At 33.9% G+C, this 15,722-nt stretch overlaps 1 protein-coding gene across 1 annotated transcript in view; it reads right to left on the reverse strand.

Annotated features, from left to right (window-relative positions):
- The window catches only part of LOTGIDRAFT_234824 (hypothetical protein), a gene marked incomplete at both ends in the record, with an annotated part of 75,506 nt that overhangs the window by 47,662 nt on the left and 12,122 nt on the right, over positions 1 to 15,722 (reverse strand). Inside the window, 28 exons of the mRNA XM_009063153.1 lie at positions 154 to 225; positions 280 to 394; positions 810 to 1,007; positions 1,485 to 1,548; positions 1,820 to 1,896; positions 2,398 to 2,523; positions 2,796 to 3,065; positions 3,272 to 3,364; positions 4,041 to 4,285; positions 4,684 to 5,319; positions 5,627 to 5,741; positions 6,163 to 6,372; positions 6,827 to 7,020; positions 7,485 to 7,662; positions 8,081 to 8,245; positions 8,558 to 8,670; positions 9,027 to 9,202; positions 9,435 to 9,543; positions 9,779 to 9,878; positions 10,245 to 10,448; positions 10,757 to 10,820; positions 11,457 to 11,533; positions 11,733 to 12,116; positions 12,561 to 12,653; positions 13,034 to 13,260; positions 13,685 to 13,799; positions 14,393 to 14,605; positions 15,232 to 15,425. Of these exons, the coding sequence (XP_009061401.1) occupies positions 154 to 225; positions 280 to 394; positions 810 to 1,007; positions 1,485 to 1,548; positions 1,820 to 1,896; positions 2,398 to 2,523; positions 2,796 to 3,065; positions 3,272 to 3,364; positions 4,041 to 4,285; positions 4,684 to 5,319; positions 5,627 to 5,741; positions 6,163 to 6,372; positions 6,827 to 7,020; positions 7,485 to 7,662; positions 8,081 to 8,245; positions 8,558 to 8,670; positions 9,027 to 9,202; positions 9,435 to 9,543; positions 9,779 to 9,878; positions 10,245 to 10,448; positions 10,757 to 10,820; positions 11,457 to 11,533; positions 11,733 to 12,116; positions 12,561 to 12,653; positions 13,034 to 13,260; positions 13,685 to 13,799; positions 14,393 to 14,605; positions 15,232 to 15,425 (4,827 nt within the window). The remainder of the gene's footprint in view (positions 1 to 153; positions 226 to 279; positions 395 to 809; positions 1,008 to 1,484; positions 1,549 to 1,819; positions 1,897 to 2,397; positions 2,524 to 2,795; positions 3,066 to 3,271; positions 3,365 to 4,040; positions 4,286 to 4,683; positions 5,320 to 5,626; positions 5,742 to 6,162; positions 6,373 to 6,826; positions 7,021 to 7,484; positions 7,663 to 8,080; positions 8,246 to 8,557; positions 8,671 to 9,026; positions 9,203 to 9,434; positions 9,544 to 9,778; positions 9,879 to 10,244; positions 10,449 to 10,756; positions 10,821 to 11,456; positions 11,534 to 11,732; positions 12,117 to 12,560; positions 12,654 to 13,033; positions 13,261 to 13,684; positions 13,800 to 14,392; positions 14,606 to 15,231; positions 15,426 to 15,722) is intronic.

The following is a 15,722-nucleotide window of genomic DNA, read 5'->3' on the forward strand; positions in this document are numbered from 1 at the left end:
TCATCATTCAAATTCACCTGTGTTTGAATTAGCAAGACTTTTCCTGAGACTCTGCCATAGATAGAAATAGACAGTGAAATATCATAGTTTAAGGTATAATTGAAGGAATTATGCATTTTTCGTACATTTCTAGTACTTCTGAAAACTATTTACCATTTGATTCACGACTTAAATCAACCCCCCAAAATGGAGCAACTGTCGCTTTAATTGAAGAACCACAAATATCTGAAATTATGAACTAATAATTAAATTCCCATAACCTATAAAAGATTAGATTACCTTCTGTTTGTTGAATGTCTAATGGTGATGGTTTGATCCAAACATTGAGATAGTTTGGTAGGACAGGATTTGATTCTACTCGGACTGTAACCGTGGTTCCTGATGGTAACACAATCTACAAAACACAATTATTAACTTTATTTTGTTTATTTCATTTCATATTCGATGTCAATTTGACTGGCAGAAGCATTTGCCAAATTGCAGTATATTAAAAAATGAAAATGGCAACCCTATGCGACGCAGTGTAAATGCATCTGTTAGCATGTGCCAATCCGTAGGCGTCATACCAACTACATATATAGTTAACCAGGCCTAATGACATAATCCGGTAAAATGACTGTCGGGAAATACTTTTCTTGGATCACCCTGACGACATTCTTGCTATTTCAAGATCTGTACAGCATCGATGAGTGCCAAAAATTGTTCAATATTCTATTAGTCCTATCAGTTCTCAGGCTCTAGCGTAAAAATAAAAGGAGTGCTTGCGCAACTACAGACAAAAGGAGTCTGGGCCTTAAAGTGACTCTTACCTCTAATTTAGCACCATCTTCATATCTTAAGACTAAGAATCCTGGAGTGAGTTCCTCGTTTTTGTACAGGGTTACCAGAGCTGGAAGACCTTTTTCTGGTGTACAGTTGTCCACCACCAGAACATCATCATCCACTTTGACTGTTACACCACAATTGCAAGATGCAAATGCATTACATTTTTTATATAAACCATGTACCTAAATTCAAGTTGTAAAAGTTGTACATAATAAAATTGTACATATCGCAATTATAAAGGTTGTACATTTAAAAGTTAAAAGTTAAAGGTTGTGCCTTAATTGTCAAGTAAAGGATGTACGTATTAAAATTGAAATTGTCAAGTATTAAAATTGTCAAGTGAAGGCTGTACATATTAAAATTGTCAAGTATTAAAAATGTCAAGTAAAGGATGTACGTATTAAAATTGTCAAGTAAAGGTTGTACGTATTAAAATTGTCAAGCAAAGGTTGCACATACTAAAATTGTCAAGTAAAGGTTGTATGTATTTGAAATTGTCAAGTAAAGGTTGTACACATTAAAATTGTCAAGTAAAGGTTGTACATATTAAAATTGTCAAGGAAAGATTGTATGTATTAAAATTGTCAAGAAAAGTGTTTAAAGTGAAAATTGTGCATATCAAAATTGTCAAGTAAAATCTAACTAAAAATCGATCATACCTCATAAGGCATCTTGGTATGTTTATATAACACAAACTCTCCTTCAAAGAAGTTGTTAAAAGTACTGAAATGTAAAAAAATGGAACGCTGCAAAAATTCATCTTTGCATAAACTATGTATTTTCCATAAAAAGAATTGTATTAGGGCGCCTACATTGTAAATAAAGAATGGTAGTAGAACTGGTCTAACAACATGTTTCAGTTTCTATTTTAATATTTCTATTTAATTTTCTACATATTTTCTGCTGGTATATTCTAGATTATATGTTTTTAAATCCTTCTGGAAAAATTAACTTTGTAGGCCTATATACAGAGTCACATGAAATCAGTACTTACATTCCACTAAAGGTATTAATATGAGGTCCATTAATAGATTCACATAATAACTCACTATCATTGTCTTCAATCTTAATCTAGAAAATTCAAAGCCTATATTAGTCTGGCATATATTGCATGGAATGGTTTGAAAAATGATTCACTGAAGGTCTTCCGCATATTATTCATACTACAAGAAGCTAACATCCAAATCATTAAAGGGATTGTAAAGAGGTTTTCTACATTTTTTATGTGTATCGTGGACACTGATAGCATCAATTTGCACCATTCCAGTTTACTGCAATTTCTGTTTGATGATATCACTAATCACAAAGAGCCTTATGTGAAAAAGTATATTTAGCGATTAGCCACTCTACTGCCCAAAAAATTATGTGCAAACTCAAGTAGCCTGTTAACCAGCCACATGACTTTGCTTAAAGGTACATGTGTATGGCCTTAAATAATAGACACAATACTTCTCCTCGAGTAAGTATGACAGTAATATCGGAAAATAATAATGTTTATGACTTGGAATTCAGGATAAGATGGTTCAAAAGGTCAAAGAATCAGACAAATGTCTGTTAATTTGATAAAAATACCTGAATTGGCTTGAAATCCTTTTCAATTTTGTCTGTCATTCCGTCACAGTTAATGACTGTTGAAATCTTTAACATACCATTTACAGCACCATCAAGAACACCATCAACAGTGGCTCGTACTGGAATCTAAACAAACAAAATTTATACATGTACTCTTATATACTCTAGTATATAACTTTAAGGGATCACTTTGGACAAAATGCATGTACATGCCAGAATTTCAAGAAAGAGGAGTTGTCATTATAACCTTCAGGGTAATTTTGGACACATATGGATTTGAAGGCTTAAATTTCGACAGTCTGCTGTGAACACTATTACTGATTACTTAGCTAAATAATTCCTGTTTCTGACATGGCAGCTTCATTCCTTGCAGGAATCTTGTAATTTCAGTCACTAACCTCTAATGGCTTATTCCAATTACTATCTGTTATTTGGTATCTACATGGTGAGTCATTTTGTGTGTATCCAAGAACAGCTTGAATCAGAGGGTTGTCTCCTGGACAGATCTGCTGTTTGCCATCAAATTCACCAAGTTGACTATTGACTGTAGCTGTTCCTTTAGCTACATCTGGTCTACCAACAGGACACAACATATGTGGTGGTACCGTAGAATGGACATGAACCATAACAGACTGACCTTCACTCAATTCAAGTTTTTCTTCTTTCACCTACAAAAATAAAATCTCGACATAGAATCACTTAGAAATGCACTTTTGACAAAGAGTCTTAAAACAATTGAAATGAATCTATGTATGCAATATGCAAACACAATTTCGTGCTCTTCCAAAAATACTTACTTGTTTTCTCACAACAATGAAAATAAATTTAGAATAAGTGCGTTATTTCGAAACAAGTGCAACAAAAGTCTGCTTACCAATATTTCAGCTGTGATGACATTACTGGCTTGAGCTGGACCTTCATATTTCTTACAATCAAATTTATAACATGGTGTCACCATACAATATGTCTGAAATAAGATAAGTATTTTGGGATATGAAAAAGAAAGAAATAATCATATTGAACAAGGATAACAACAAACATCTGGTCCTTGTCCAAACCTTTTGATATAATCCATACCCACTCAGACCCGTTGTTAGGTTGGGGTCTGTGGAGGCTGGGCCCCAGCATTGTTAAAATTAAGCCCCAGCAAAACCTTCTGTCTCTTAAGCAGAGATTGATTCATTTACAGTGTCTTTGTACAAAATCAAAAAGATATAGATTTTGATACGTTTTTGGCACCTCAAAATTGTCAGAAATGAGTTCTCTAGGCCTTTATTTCTTCAAAATCTGAGGCAAAGGACCAGTTCATTCCTGACGGGGCTGTACCCGCTTGCAGCTGGGTCAACTTGAATTATGAGGAAAGATGACTTATTCAAGGTCACTAAACTTGCACATGATGGCTAAGATTAGAGCCCACGACCATCATTTGATGGCTGATATCAAGCAAATAATGCCATGGAAGGTTACCTTCCGAAGGTATCCAATGCCCTTTTGTGCTATAAAACTTTTCAATATTAAGTTAATACAGAATTTGTTTTCAAAATAATAACTTAGAGTATATCATATTGAAATCATAATATTTTGGTAATAAGTTGATCTGGTCGTAAAAACAGCATTAGAAAATCAAAATTTACAAACATTACCTTAATCCCATAGGTCCATTTCTTGTAAGAAGATTCCATCATATAATCTTCAGATTCCTTGGTTAAAGAAACATTTTTCACTTCTTCATCATCTATATACCATTTGACCGTATATTCTACATCAGACCTTTCTAGACGTTCAAATTCACATTTAAATTTGGCTTCCAGAGTCTCTATATCTCCACCATCCATGATGTCATCAAAACTAATGCTTAGAGTTGGTTTTTGAAGTAAAACAGGAACATCTGAAGATAGGAACTCAAAGCCATGAAATACATAGATAAGCTCTACATTAAACACCATGACAGTTGGCTACTACCAAGACAGTGCAGAATTTCCAAAGAGTCGGTGAAAGAGAAGGCTGACATACTCGTATATTTTTCAAAAGTTCACAGACATAAAAATGGCTACATGACATCTTGTGATTGGGTGATTCGAACATTATGTAATATCATAAATATTTATCATTTTTGGTTTGCCTTCCAATAGACACAGTAGGCCATCATGTATATAACAGGTTTTGGTTGCGATAAGGAGATGATTTCGATACACAAGCATTCTAAAAATTTGTGATAAAAATGTTAACTACCAATTCTGAAATATTTGCTTTCTTTACATTTCTGTATGTAAGTTTCAGACTCACCTGTTATAATGTCCATGGCATCCAAAACGAGTATTGGAACATTAGAAATTTCTAATCCTCCAAAAACAAAATGGCCGTTACATTTTTCTGGAGCAGACATCAAGCCACCAATGGTTAGAGGACCCTTTGTTAAACCTGATGTTTTACGTTTACAATGTTCTCTCATCATCCACACCGTATCCATGGCCTTGAGTTCCATTCCCCAGCCTTTCTCCCAGTTCAGTTCAAATTCAACAAATTTGTCAATAAGCTTGAAAGAAGAAGCAATGGTCCATTCTTTGTCCTCTGTGGTGACAGTAAAATAGAGTTGACCCCATCTGTAGGAAACAGACATTCCCATTCCATTTGCAGCACCTCCATCGGTATGGAGAATAAGGGTATCTTCACAGAACGACTCGAATTTGAGATAAAATTTCAATCTGAATCCAAGTGAACAGTTTTGTAAGTCGGATAAGACTGGATGGTTGTCTTTCATTGTCAATTTGTCGTCTGCAATATTGACTCGAATAGCCTTTCCACCACCAAATCCTTCTACCAAAGTTGGTTTTCCTTTGATATCAAAATTTCCAGATAATGTGCTTAAAGTATCAGCATCAATGTTGTCCACTTGGTATCTTTGTATGTCTATGTCCTCTTCTACAAATTAAAATATGCTCATTTAGAATTTGACTTTTTATATCTGCTTTATTCTTGTGTGATAAAGAAATTTACAAATGTTATATAAATAATTTAACAAATATTCAAACAACACTGAAGCATTAAAGCAGATTAAATAGTAAACAAGGCTGAATGATAGATGGAGATTTAAGATTAATGAAGTCGGCAATGCCATGCAGTGTGCAATGCTTGTCCCTCAGATTTAGAAATCTGATCGAAAGTTTTAAGGTATCATTACAATTGCGCTATGGCCTTCAACATTCAAGTGCATTTTAGAGACACAAACCTTTGATAGCTGTCCATTCTGTGTTGTTTAGACTTGGTCGACAAACTTTGGTAGGATCATCTCTAAATATTTGACCACATTCATAACACTTCTCTCTGATGGTACAAATGTCATCCTGCAAATGAAATTAAATCGATGGAATCTTCTGCACCTAATTTGGCACATGATGACCAGCAACACAATGCAGTGTGCAATGACAGATATTTTGCACAACATTAGTCTACTCTTTTTTTGATTTCCAACTGTTGAGGGGTTATTTAACATGCACAGCTTTTAGCACAGAAAGACCCAGATTTATTGTCCCATCCAAATGACTTGACACTTTTTCCATGTCAACCCCACCCACCTGCATCAATGACAGACCTAAGACCTATTAATCCATTTTTCGTGGGAGGATATACTTCAAGAGCGTCTTATTATAATATATGATGCCAGTGAGTAACTCAAACTCACTTTCCCAACTTTTCTTGAATAGGGTATTCCACACATCTGCTCAAGTGACCTAAAATGGCTGCCTTACTCTGCTTCTTACTTACCCTTGGTGTACAGACTGTAGTATTACACATCTCACATGTTGGGTTATATATGATGTAATCCACAGCATTCTCACTCATCAGAACACCATTATTACTGATAGATATATTGACATTGGACATGGCTGGTAGCTCACATTTCACCATTTCTCCACTGATAAACTTAGCTGGCATTTCTGTTTGGTTTAGTTCCTTGTCATATTGGCCATTGACCTAGAATGGAAAGGTTTACTTTGCACTGTTCTTCACCTTATTAGAAGAGAGCTCATTGAAGTAACAATTTGGCTGAGCATCATTTTTGTGCCATTAAGTGGGATTTGAACATAAGACACTTATTCATGTAGCAGACGACAATTTAAACCACTACATTATTGGGGTATGTAAGGACTAAGTGGTCTAATCTAATTATAGCTATAGATAGAATTTGTACATGTAGCAGATGACAAACTTGCAAAGTACCTTGCTGGAGAAGCAGATACATTCAACTATGTAAGGAAAACCTAAATATAGCTTAAAGTGGAATTTACACAAGCAGTCGGCAACAAACCAACCCATTACCTTTCTAATGATAATGATAATGATAATCAAGGCAAGGACCAGCAAAATGGATCCCCAAGAACTGATTTTGTGTTATCTTAATAAAATATACGTGCTCTTCAAACCATACCTGTATTGCTTGAATATGACAAGTAAGAGTTCCATTGTCAATAAATCCACTACCAGTAATATATACTGACTGACAATCTTTATTGGTAGCAGCATCACATAGAGATCCTGATAGTACGTCAGTTACTGTTGGCGGTTGACTGGTATCTATAGAACAATCCACGCCACCATACTCTTTTTCACAGACACAAACTCCTAAAAATAAAGAGTAAAGCAGTATTGAAAGCTTATGTTCACATGCAAAGCAGTTGAAGCACCGAGTCCAAAAAAGGAAAATGTGCCAAAAGTTCACGATCGTCAGTCTCTGTCAAAATATGACAACAGCTCTTCATGCTATGGATTGGATTTATTTGTCAGCATCAAACGAATTAAATAGGGATCACATGAAATTCAGTTTTCAAAATCTTTAAATATACAAGTAAGTTAATGGCTCAAACAGCCATTTTTATGCCAAAATCAAGAGGACCAATTTTCATTGAGGCATCAAACTAACTGCTTAGGTAGTTTTTGGGTGAATGGACCGACACTCAGAAGCATTGGCTGTAGCATCAGAATTTTTTCTTCCTTGAATAGGATGTGAAACTATCGCGTCTGCACCTAATCACTTAGCAGAAGGCAATACAGGGGTTAAAGGCTAATTTGTTTTAAAAGAAATTTACCTTCAACACATGTTCCCTTCATGTTACAATTGTTTGGACAAACAATATTTAAAATAATGGCTGGTGGTTTAGAGTTTACCCATAATTCAACATTGGTTGTAACTTCATACAAACACTCATATATAACATTGAATTGAACATGTGAACACCATGGCAACGATTTCTCATACCCAAACATCTGAAATATTCAATTGAATACTTGAAAAAGAGTATAATTAAAATAATGAGAATGCAACATTTCATTCTGTGTCACATAAGATTTTCGTGAAAATCAATTGGAAACTTTAAAAAACGAAAACATCAAATTGTAAAAGAAACTCTTCAAAATTGTGGTAATTGGTGAAGACTAGTTGAGCTATAAAAAAAGCAAGGGCAATAACTGTGTTTCTTATCATCTGAGAGCACTCAAATTCAAACTTGATTGATGATCATGCATACACAATACACACTGTTAATCAAAATCAGTTAAACCTGCAAAATCTTTTTGATGTCTATGAAGAAAAGGTGGTCAGCCAAAGGACTGCCAAAGGACTGCCAAAGGACTGCCAAAGGACTGCCAGATTAAAAAAAAAGTATAGACATATAGAAAGCCATACCTTTATACGTTCTATACAAGATTCAAAGGCTGTTTTATAATTCAATTGTATTCCTGTAACTTTCATACATTGTTTATAGACTGTAGTATTGAATAATGTTTCTTTAAAACTTGGCTTCCTGACATCTGCTTCAGTTATTGGAGCATCAGTTGGCCATCCAGCATCCTATCAAAAATAGAAACAACGTTCTTGTATTTTCAATAATTATTTCAAACGTCTAGTGGCATACAAAACAAAAACAGGAAGCAAATGAACTGACGAAACCAAAAATTTATTGAGCAAAATTACCTATGTTTGAAAATGCCAAGCTATACAATCAAGGCATGTTATAACCTACAAAGATTTTTATCGAATAGCCCAGGGGAATGAATTAAGGCACAAAATGAAACTTTGAAATTTAAAAAAAATGCAGATATAAACCCATCATCTTTTTAGAAACGAATGCCTGGAAAGTTTATTATACAAATCTTTACTTACAATATAGACATAATCCACATCATATTTGAACATCAATGGAGGCTCTCGTAGGTTACAAGAACACTGTTTTGGTTTCATAGACAGTTTTACATACTGATCAGTTACATCATCACCTGTAAAAAATCAAATCAGGTTTCAGATTTCAGAAGAACAGAAACAGAAAAAGAAAAAAAAATGATGGAAATAAAATGTTGCAAATTATAACTTCTTTTGTACATTTAATGGTGGTCATGGGTTTTAATCTCAGTCAACATGTGAATAAGTCATTTTTATCTCACAATTCAAGTTGACTCGACTGTAAATGAGAATGGATAATTTGGGAAAGATCAATGCCAAGAGGTTGGGACCAGTTAGTTCAAGGAAATTTAAATTTTATGTTTATTCCAAGAGGTTGTTTACCTCAAAGTTGTAGATGGAAATAAATTTATAAATTTGAAAGGAATAAATATATAATTAAAACTAAATTTACCCCTTAGAATACCAGTTAGACTCTTATCATCACTTCCTGTACATCTCGTTACATCTAACTGAGCTTGACAGATTTCATTCTGATTCTCATTACATTTACAGTACACTGGCATCTCCATCATCATCTTCTTATCTTCACCATTGGGACAATATCCATAATACAGAGACATGTCAGTTCTGTTGAAAAAAGTGTAAAGGGAGAATTGAATCAAATGAAGTCTTATAATTGGCTTTCTGGTCATGAATATAACACCATACAGTGTGCTATGAGGGAAATTTATCTTGAAAACAGGAAACAGACTATCATTCTTTTTCTATTTTCAATTATGTAACCTTAATTCATGCTTCATTTTTTGGGGAATCAAATATTCTTGTTATCTTCTGGGTTTAGGCACAATATCTATCTTACCTCCAGCTTCGTGAGAATTTTCTAGGTGTACCACTAGTATCTGTTGTCTGGGTGTTGTCTGCTAACATCAAATCATTGGAGTTCTCGTTGTCATAGCTACCACATAGACCTGTTAAACAAAAAAGAGCAAATGATAAACAGCACTTCTGTAGACAATATTCAAGATCTATTTCAACCTCCGAAAATAGCGAAACATGGCCTCGTCAGCTTGGTAGTTATACACTACTATACAGTACTTATCTAGTTTGTACTGATGCATTTTAGTACCGATCTTTAATTCAAACCATAGATGAAAGATCAATTTTTGCACTCAGTCAAAAGGGTCATACAAATTTCGAACTTACCCATCGTTTGTTGGTAATCATAGGTAGAAGCTTGAATCCAGTAACTAATGTGTTGTTTTTCAGCTATCACTGTGACTGTAGTACCAGTTGGTAGGAATACCTTCAATACAACATAAACAATGAATTGGTCAAGTTAATGTATTTACCTTTTACATTTACAAGCTCTCTATGTATACATGACATTTTAACAAGATTTTTGGGATATTATTGGGATAATGAAAATAATGCTATAGAAATTTTGCCATAAATGAAGCATTAGCTCACTGTTTTTTTCAACTCTTTGGAAATTTCAGGAAAATGTTGGCAAAAACAGTAGGCCAATCCAAAAAATCCAAAAGGAAAGAGTTATTTCTGAGCTCGACCTAAATAATAAGCCTAAAGCTGGGTCCATTTTCTCCCATTCTGGGTCTGCCAATTTTGCATAAAACAGCCCAAAGTTTGCTTTGTAAATGAAAAATTAACTGACCTTGTACTTGTGGCCAGAAGAGTAACGCACAATCTTGGTACCTTCAGCGAAATCACCATTCTTATACACCTGAACTGATAGTGGTCTGTGTCCTGCGTCTGCCATTTTACATTTGTCCAAAACAATGACATCATCATGTGATTTAATTACTACACCACAACTACATGGTAAATTTTCTTTACATTGACTAAACAGACCATGTACCTAAAGAAGAAAAAATACAAAACAATTTATTCCGATGAATACACTAGGTAGGCATACAAGGACTTTTCCTTGAGGGTAGCCCTCGACTGGAGATTTTTGAACAAGTTCTGTCCAATCCTAACCTCAATCGGAAGCGGACATAATGTGTCAATATCCAAATTTTCCCATTTCTTAAATATTTTTTTTTCAGCACACTTATAACACATTTCAACTTTTTTATTGAATGTCTGTCTAATTTCATGAATCCCAAACGTGCCGAATTCATCAATCGAGTGACCCCTTTTTGTAAAAAAAAAAATCAATCTCACCTCAAATGGCATTGTTTTATGTTTATACACAATAAATTCTCCCTCCATAAAATGCTTGTATGACCTAGAAAACAAATATCAACGATTTAGGCTTTATCCATAAACTTAATCATACATATTTCATAGTTAAACAGGGCTGTTGATTTGGCTGGATGTGCCAGTCATGTCTGACTGTAGATGCAATATGTCTATGACTTTGGAGCTTGGTCTTCAGAACAATTCAATTCAGTTTTGAATGAAAACAATAGATCAGTTGATTATAGTCCAAATAACTAATACTGGAACAATTGTCAGTATATTTAGCATACATTAGTACAGGTCAGGAAAAAAAATCTGGAGATTTGCCTTGAAAAATATGGAGATTGGGTGAAAAGTCAGGAGATTTTTCCAAAGCGCGTGAATTCGTGATTTGAAACTCCAAATTGATTGTTTTTTTCTTTTTTTTTTTTTCAAATAAGCTTTAAGCCTTTTAAATTAATTAAATTGATCATAGGCCTACATGACACAGTTATAATTAACCATCTATAATTATGGATAATTCTAGAAATAGTGCCTAAATATTATTTAGTCAAGTGCTAGCTGATAGACAGGATCCTCAAGAACTGGGTTGTTATCCATGTAAAAATTGGATATTTCTTTTCCACTCGTAGGGAGAAAGTGTAAGGAAATTTTGAAGAGATAAATAATACCCATTACTTACGTGCCATCAAAAGTTGTAATATAAGGATAGTTTGCAATATTACATAATGCTTTCTTGTCATTGTCTTTTATAGTCAACTGTAAATAAATAAAATATTATTTACATGAGTCACATTGTTGGCCAGTTTTGAAAAAAGTAGAACCCTGTTTATCCACACATTTCAGTTCCTGACAATATTGTGCCATTAAATGAATGTTTGGTTTGTTGGAACTTGACAAATTCCAAAAAAAGACAAAGCCTATGCCCAAACCCAGCAAATGACAAAACTGATCATACCTCAACAGATTCCAATGTAACTTCTTCCAAAACCTCCTCATCTTTATGAAGTTTAACTGAAATTTTAAGCTTTCTAGTTTGGTCACCATCACGTAAGGAATCAACTGTAGCTTTAACTGGTATGGCAAGTGGTTCTTTGTAGTTCTGCCACGTAATTCCTAAACTGCAGGGCACCTTGTCAATGGACTCGCCAAAAACAGCTTGATTGACAACCATATTACCACATATCAGTTCTTCAGCAATTTCTATCTTAGTTGTTAAAACATACCGACATGACTTCCATGCAGACATGTTACCACAGAAGAAGCCTGGTGAAAATGGGCTGTGAACATGAACCATTTGGGCCTTCTGACCTTCTATGATAGTGATGTTTGTTTCTTTCACCTGAAAATGTATGTACATAAATAAACCCAGTACCAACGATCCAACGATCCAAACTGCAAAACGAAACCCAACCACATATTGGCGAAACATTGGTAGCAGCTAATGAACTTTTCTTATGAGGAAGTATATCATGTGAAAACAAAATAGCAAAAATATCAGAAAACAAAATTGTACTCTAGTTTTAAAGGGACAGATGCCCCATTCTTTTTGACCAATCGTACTTTAGTCTCAATAGCCAATCAGTAATAGTGTTCTTAGCTCACCATCCAAATTTGAGCCTTCAAATCCATGTGTGTCCAGAATAATCTGCATTTGAAAAATGCATGTTAGAATGACGACTCCTCAAGACTCAAGTAAACCCCCCAAAATGGTGCACTTGTCCCTTTAATTAAGCTCTTTTCAGGTTAAAAAAAAGTGTGCATTGTACACACAAATATACGGTACCTGTACTGTAGCAGTTATAATGGTACTATTTACTACTGGAGAGCGTGTATTGTCACAATCTAATGTATAACATACTGTCACACCACAATGTACCTAGAATATACATTTTTTACATCAGTATAGGTATAAAGATATCATAATATTGAAATGAAAAATATTGAGTTTTACATCTTTCTTTTCAGAGATAAGCAAATCCAGGCAGCAGTAGGTGAAATCTTAATTTTCCTGTAATTGTAAAACTTTCAAAGCTTTTGGCATATGATCCATCTTTCGTCCCATGGGAATCATTGCTAGATATTATTTTTCGAAGTTGTTGCCAGCAACCTAAATTACTGACAATGGGAATCATGGTATTGGAGTCTTACAGATCTAAAGAGCAAGAACATTAATCAGTTTGCATGTCCACAATCATATCTTATTAAGAAGTGGCAACAATCATGGAATATTCAGTATAAAAGTTTTTTGAAACTTACCATTTCACCATAGTTAAAGGATGTAAAAGATTCAGCAGTAGTAGTACTTATATTTTTGACACTAGTAAAAGGACCGTTATCTACTATGGTCTCACTACTTGTATACCAATATACTAAATATTGAAGATCTCTACTATCAACTCGGTCAAATTCACACAGTAGTTGTTGGTATGGACTCTCTTCTAGGTCTACTATTTTCAGGGTTGGTTTTTTAACACTTGGGTAATCTAAAAATAGATCAATGGATAAAAAGATTTGCTTTATTATATTCCAAGGCACACATGACTATTTTCCAAGACAAAACAAAATAGTATGTATCATAAATATGCACTTATATTTTTCTAGGCATCTGATGCCACTATGGGATTGAATGTGTCAACTTTTTCAGAGAGTCTACAAAGCTAAAAATGATTTCCTGTACATTTGAAATTAGCGATCATCACTTCTGAGAGATATGTTTGCTTTGACACTCCCAGAAATATCAAACAGTATCTATATGAATTAGCAACTTCAATAATCAAATGGGTCACGATGACCAGAGAACCGGCAAATAGTCACATTTCTCTTAAGATTTTCATAGATCTGACCACTAAAGAGAAGTCCTACATCTATCCAAAAATCAAAGTAAAAAAGATGCCTGGTCACACTTACCTGGTTTTGGTGAAAAAGCCATCTGTGTTTTGGAAGGTATACAGAACATGTTGACATCCTTTTCTGATACACCATCAATATTATAACATTTACCATTAATATAACACATATCAGGCTGAAATATATTCATATTTACATCATATATGTATGAACATTTACATCACGCATTAATGAAAATTTACATCACGCATTAATGAAAATTTACATCACACATTAATGAAAATTTACATCACACATCAATGAAAATTTACATCACACATTAATGAAAATTTACATCATACATGCCGTATGAACATTAAAATCCTCTAAGTGTGAAAATTTACATCAAGCATGTATGAAAATTAACATCACACATGTACGAAAAGTTACATCACACTGTATGAAAATTTACATCTTTCTAGAATTTTATGGCCAGAGTCAGTACTATGGTAATGTGACATATGATATTGAATATTCTTAAGGGAAATCAAAGTTGTAGACTTTTCAAGAAGAATGAATCAAAATGTTTAAGAGATTCTGACATTAAACAATAGAATCCATGTATGATTTATGTTACATTAAAATGGTGGGTTTGGACAGAAACATTTTCTGATATCCTTAACATTCCAAATAAATGTATGTGCAGAAACCTGACTTTTCTCCTGCAATTTGATCCTTCAAACAGCATTGTATCATACAAGTATTCTACTCATAAATTACATTTCTTACCATGATTCTGCAGGAGTCCAGTGAGTCACATTTGACACAATCAGTATTGATCATCAGTATGTTGACATCATCACTAAAAGTGACACCATCGTTACTTATCTTGACAGCGTAACTTATCAGTGAGGGGAGTTCACATTGTATAGTGTTCAGGTTGATAAATGTAGCTTTCACTGAGACAGAACTTTTAGAAATTGTTAACTCTGTAGAGGAGATCTGAAATGAGATAATATATTTTCTAGCCTACATTTCTGCTCCTAATTAGGCTAATGCACGAAATGAGGAAAGTTTTGCAAGAACAGCAACATTAAGCCTTCCCAAATTCAGTTTCGAACAGTCCATACATATTAAATGGTGGCACATGTGGCCTCTGTTTATAGATCTCCGTTTTGTGAATAACACAATTACATTTTTTGGACATACAGTTAGTAAGGAGGCTCCAATAACATCCAAAACATAACTTAGGCCATACAAAATAAATAGTCTGTTTTTACAGGCCCAAAAATGCCTGATTGTTGCCTTAATATTAAATGTACATTAAACTTGTGGTAATAAATAATAAATGCTTTCGCTCGCTCCAATTTATTCCAGTTGAAAATCTAACAAAAACCATATAAATAATAAATAATAAATTCGCCCTATCACCCTGATTTTTTTTAAAAAAGGCCTGTAAAACAGACTATTTATTTGCATGGCCTTACAAGACAAATATAACAATGACATGGTTTTCATACAAATATGGCATCTGATATTTCTGAACATAATATTGGAAAATCATTATTACTGCCATTTTGAATAAACACGCGTGTCAATGCAAAGGATATTTAGAAAAGAAGCAATACCTGTATTTGTCTAATCTGACACACTAAATCATTGGAATCATAGAAATTTTCACCATAAATCAAGACCTGTGTGGTACAAGGTTTGTTGGCGGTATTACAGTAAATTGGTGAGAGTGGTATAAACACAGATGGTGGTATATTTAAATCTATTGAACAATCATCACCAACAAATCCTCTGTTACATTCACATTCTCCTACAAAAAAAATATTGGCATAGAAGGGTCACAAAAATATTGGCATAGAAGGGTCACAAAAATATTGGCATAGAAAGGTCACAAAATTATTGGCATAGAAGGGTCACAAAAATATTGGCATAGAAGGGTTACAAAAATATTGGCAAAGAAAGTTGAAGAATATATGGCATTGAAAGTCAATAAAAAATATTGGCATTGAAAGTCAATAAAAACATTGGCAAAGAAAGTCACAAAAATATTGGCAAAGTAAGTTAAAAAATATTGGCAAAGAAAGTCACAAAAATATTGGCAAAGTAA

The sequence above is a fragment of the Lottia gigantea genome (genome assembly GCF_000327385.1).
Source record: "Lottia gigantea unplaced genomic scaffold LOTGIsca_56, whole genome shotgun sequence".
NCBI classification, from domain to species: domain Eukaryota; kingdom Metazoa; phylum Mollusca; class Gastropoda; family Lottiidae; genus Lottia; species Lottia gigantea.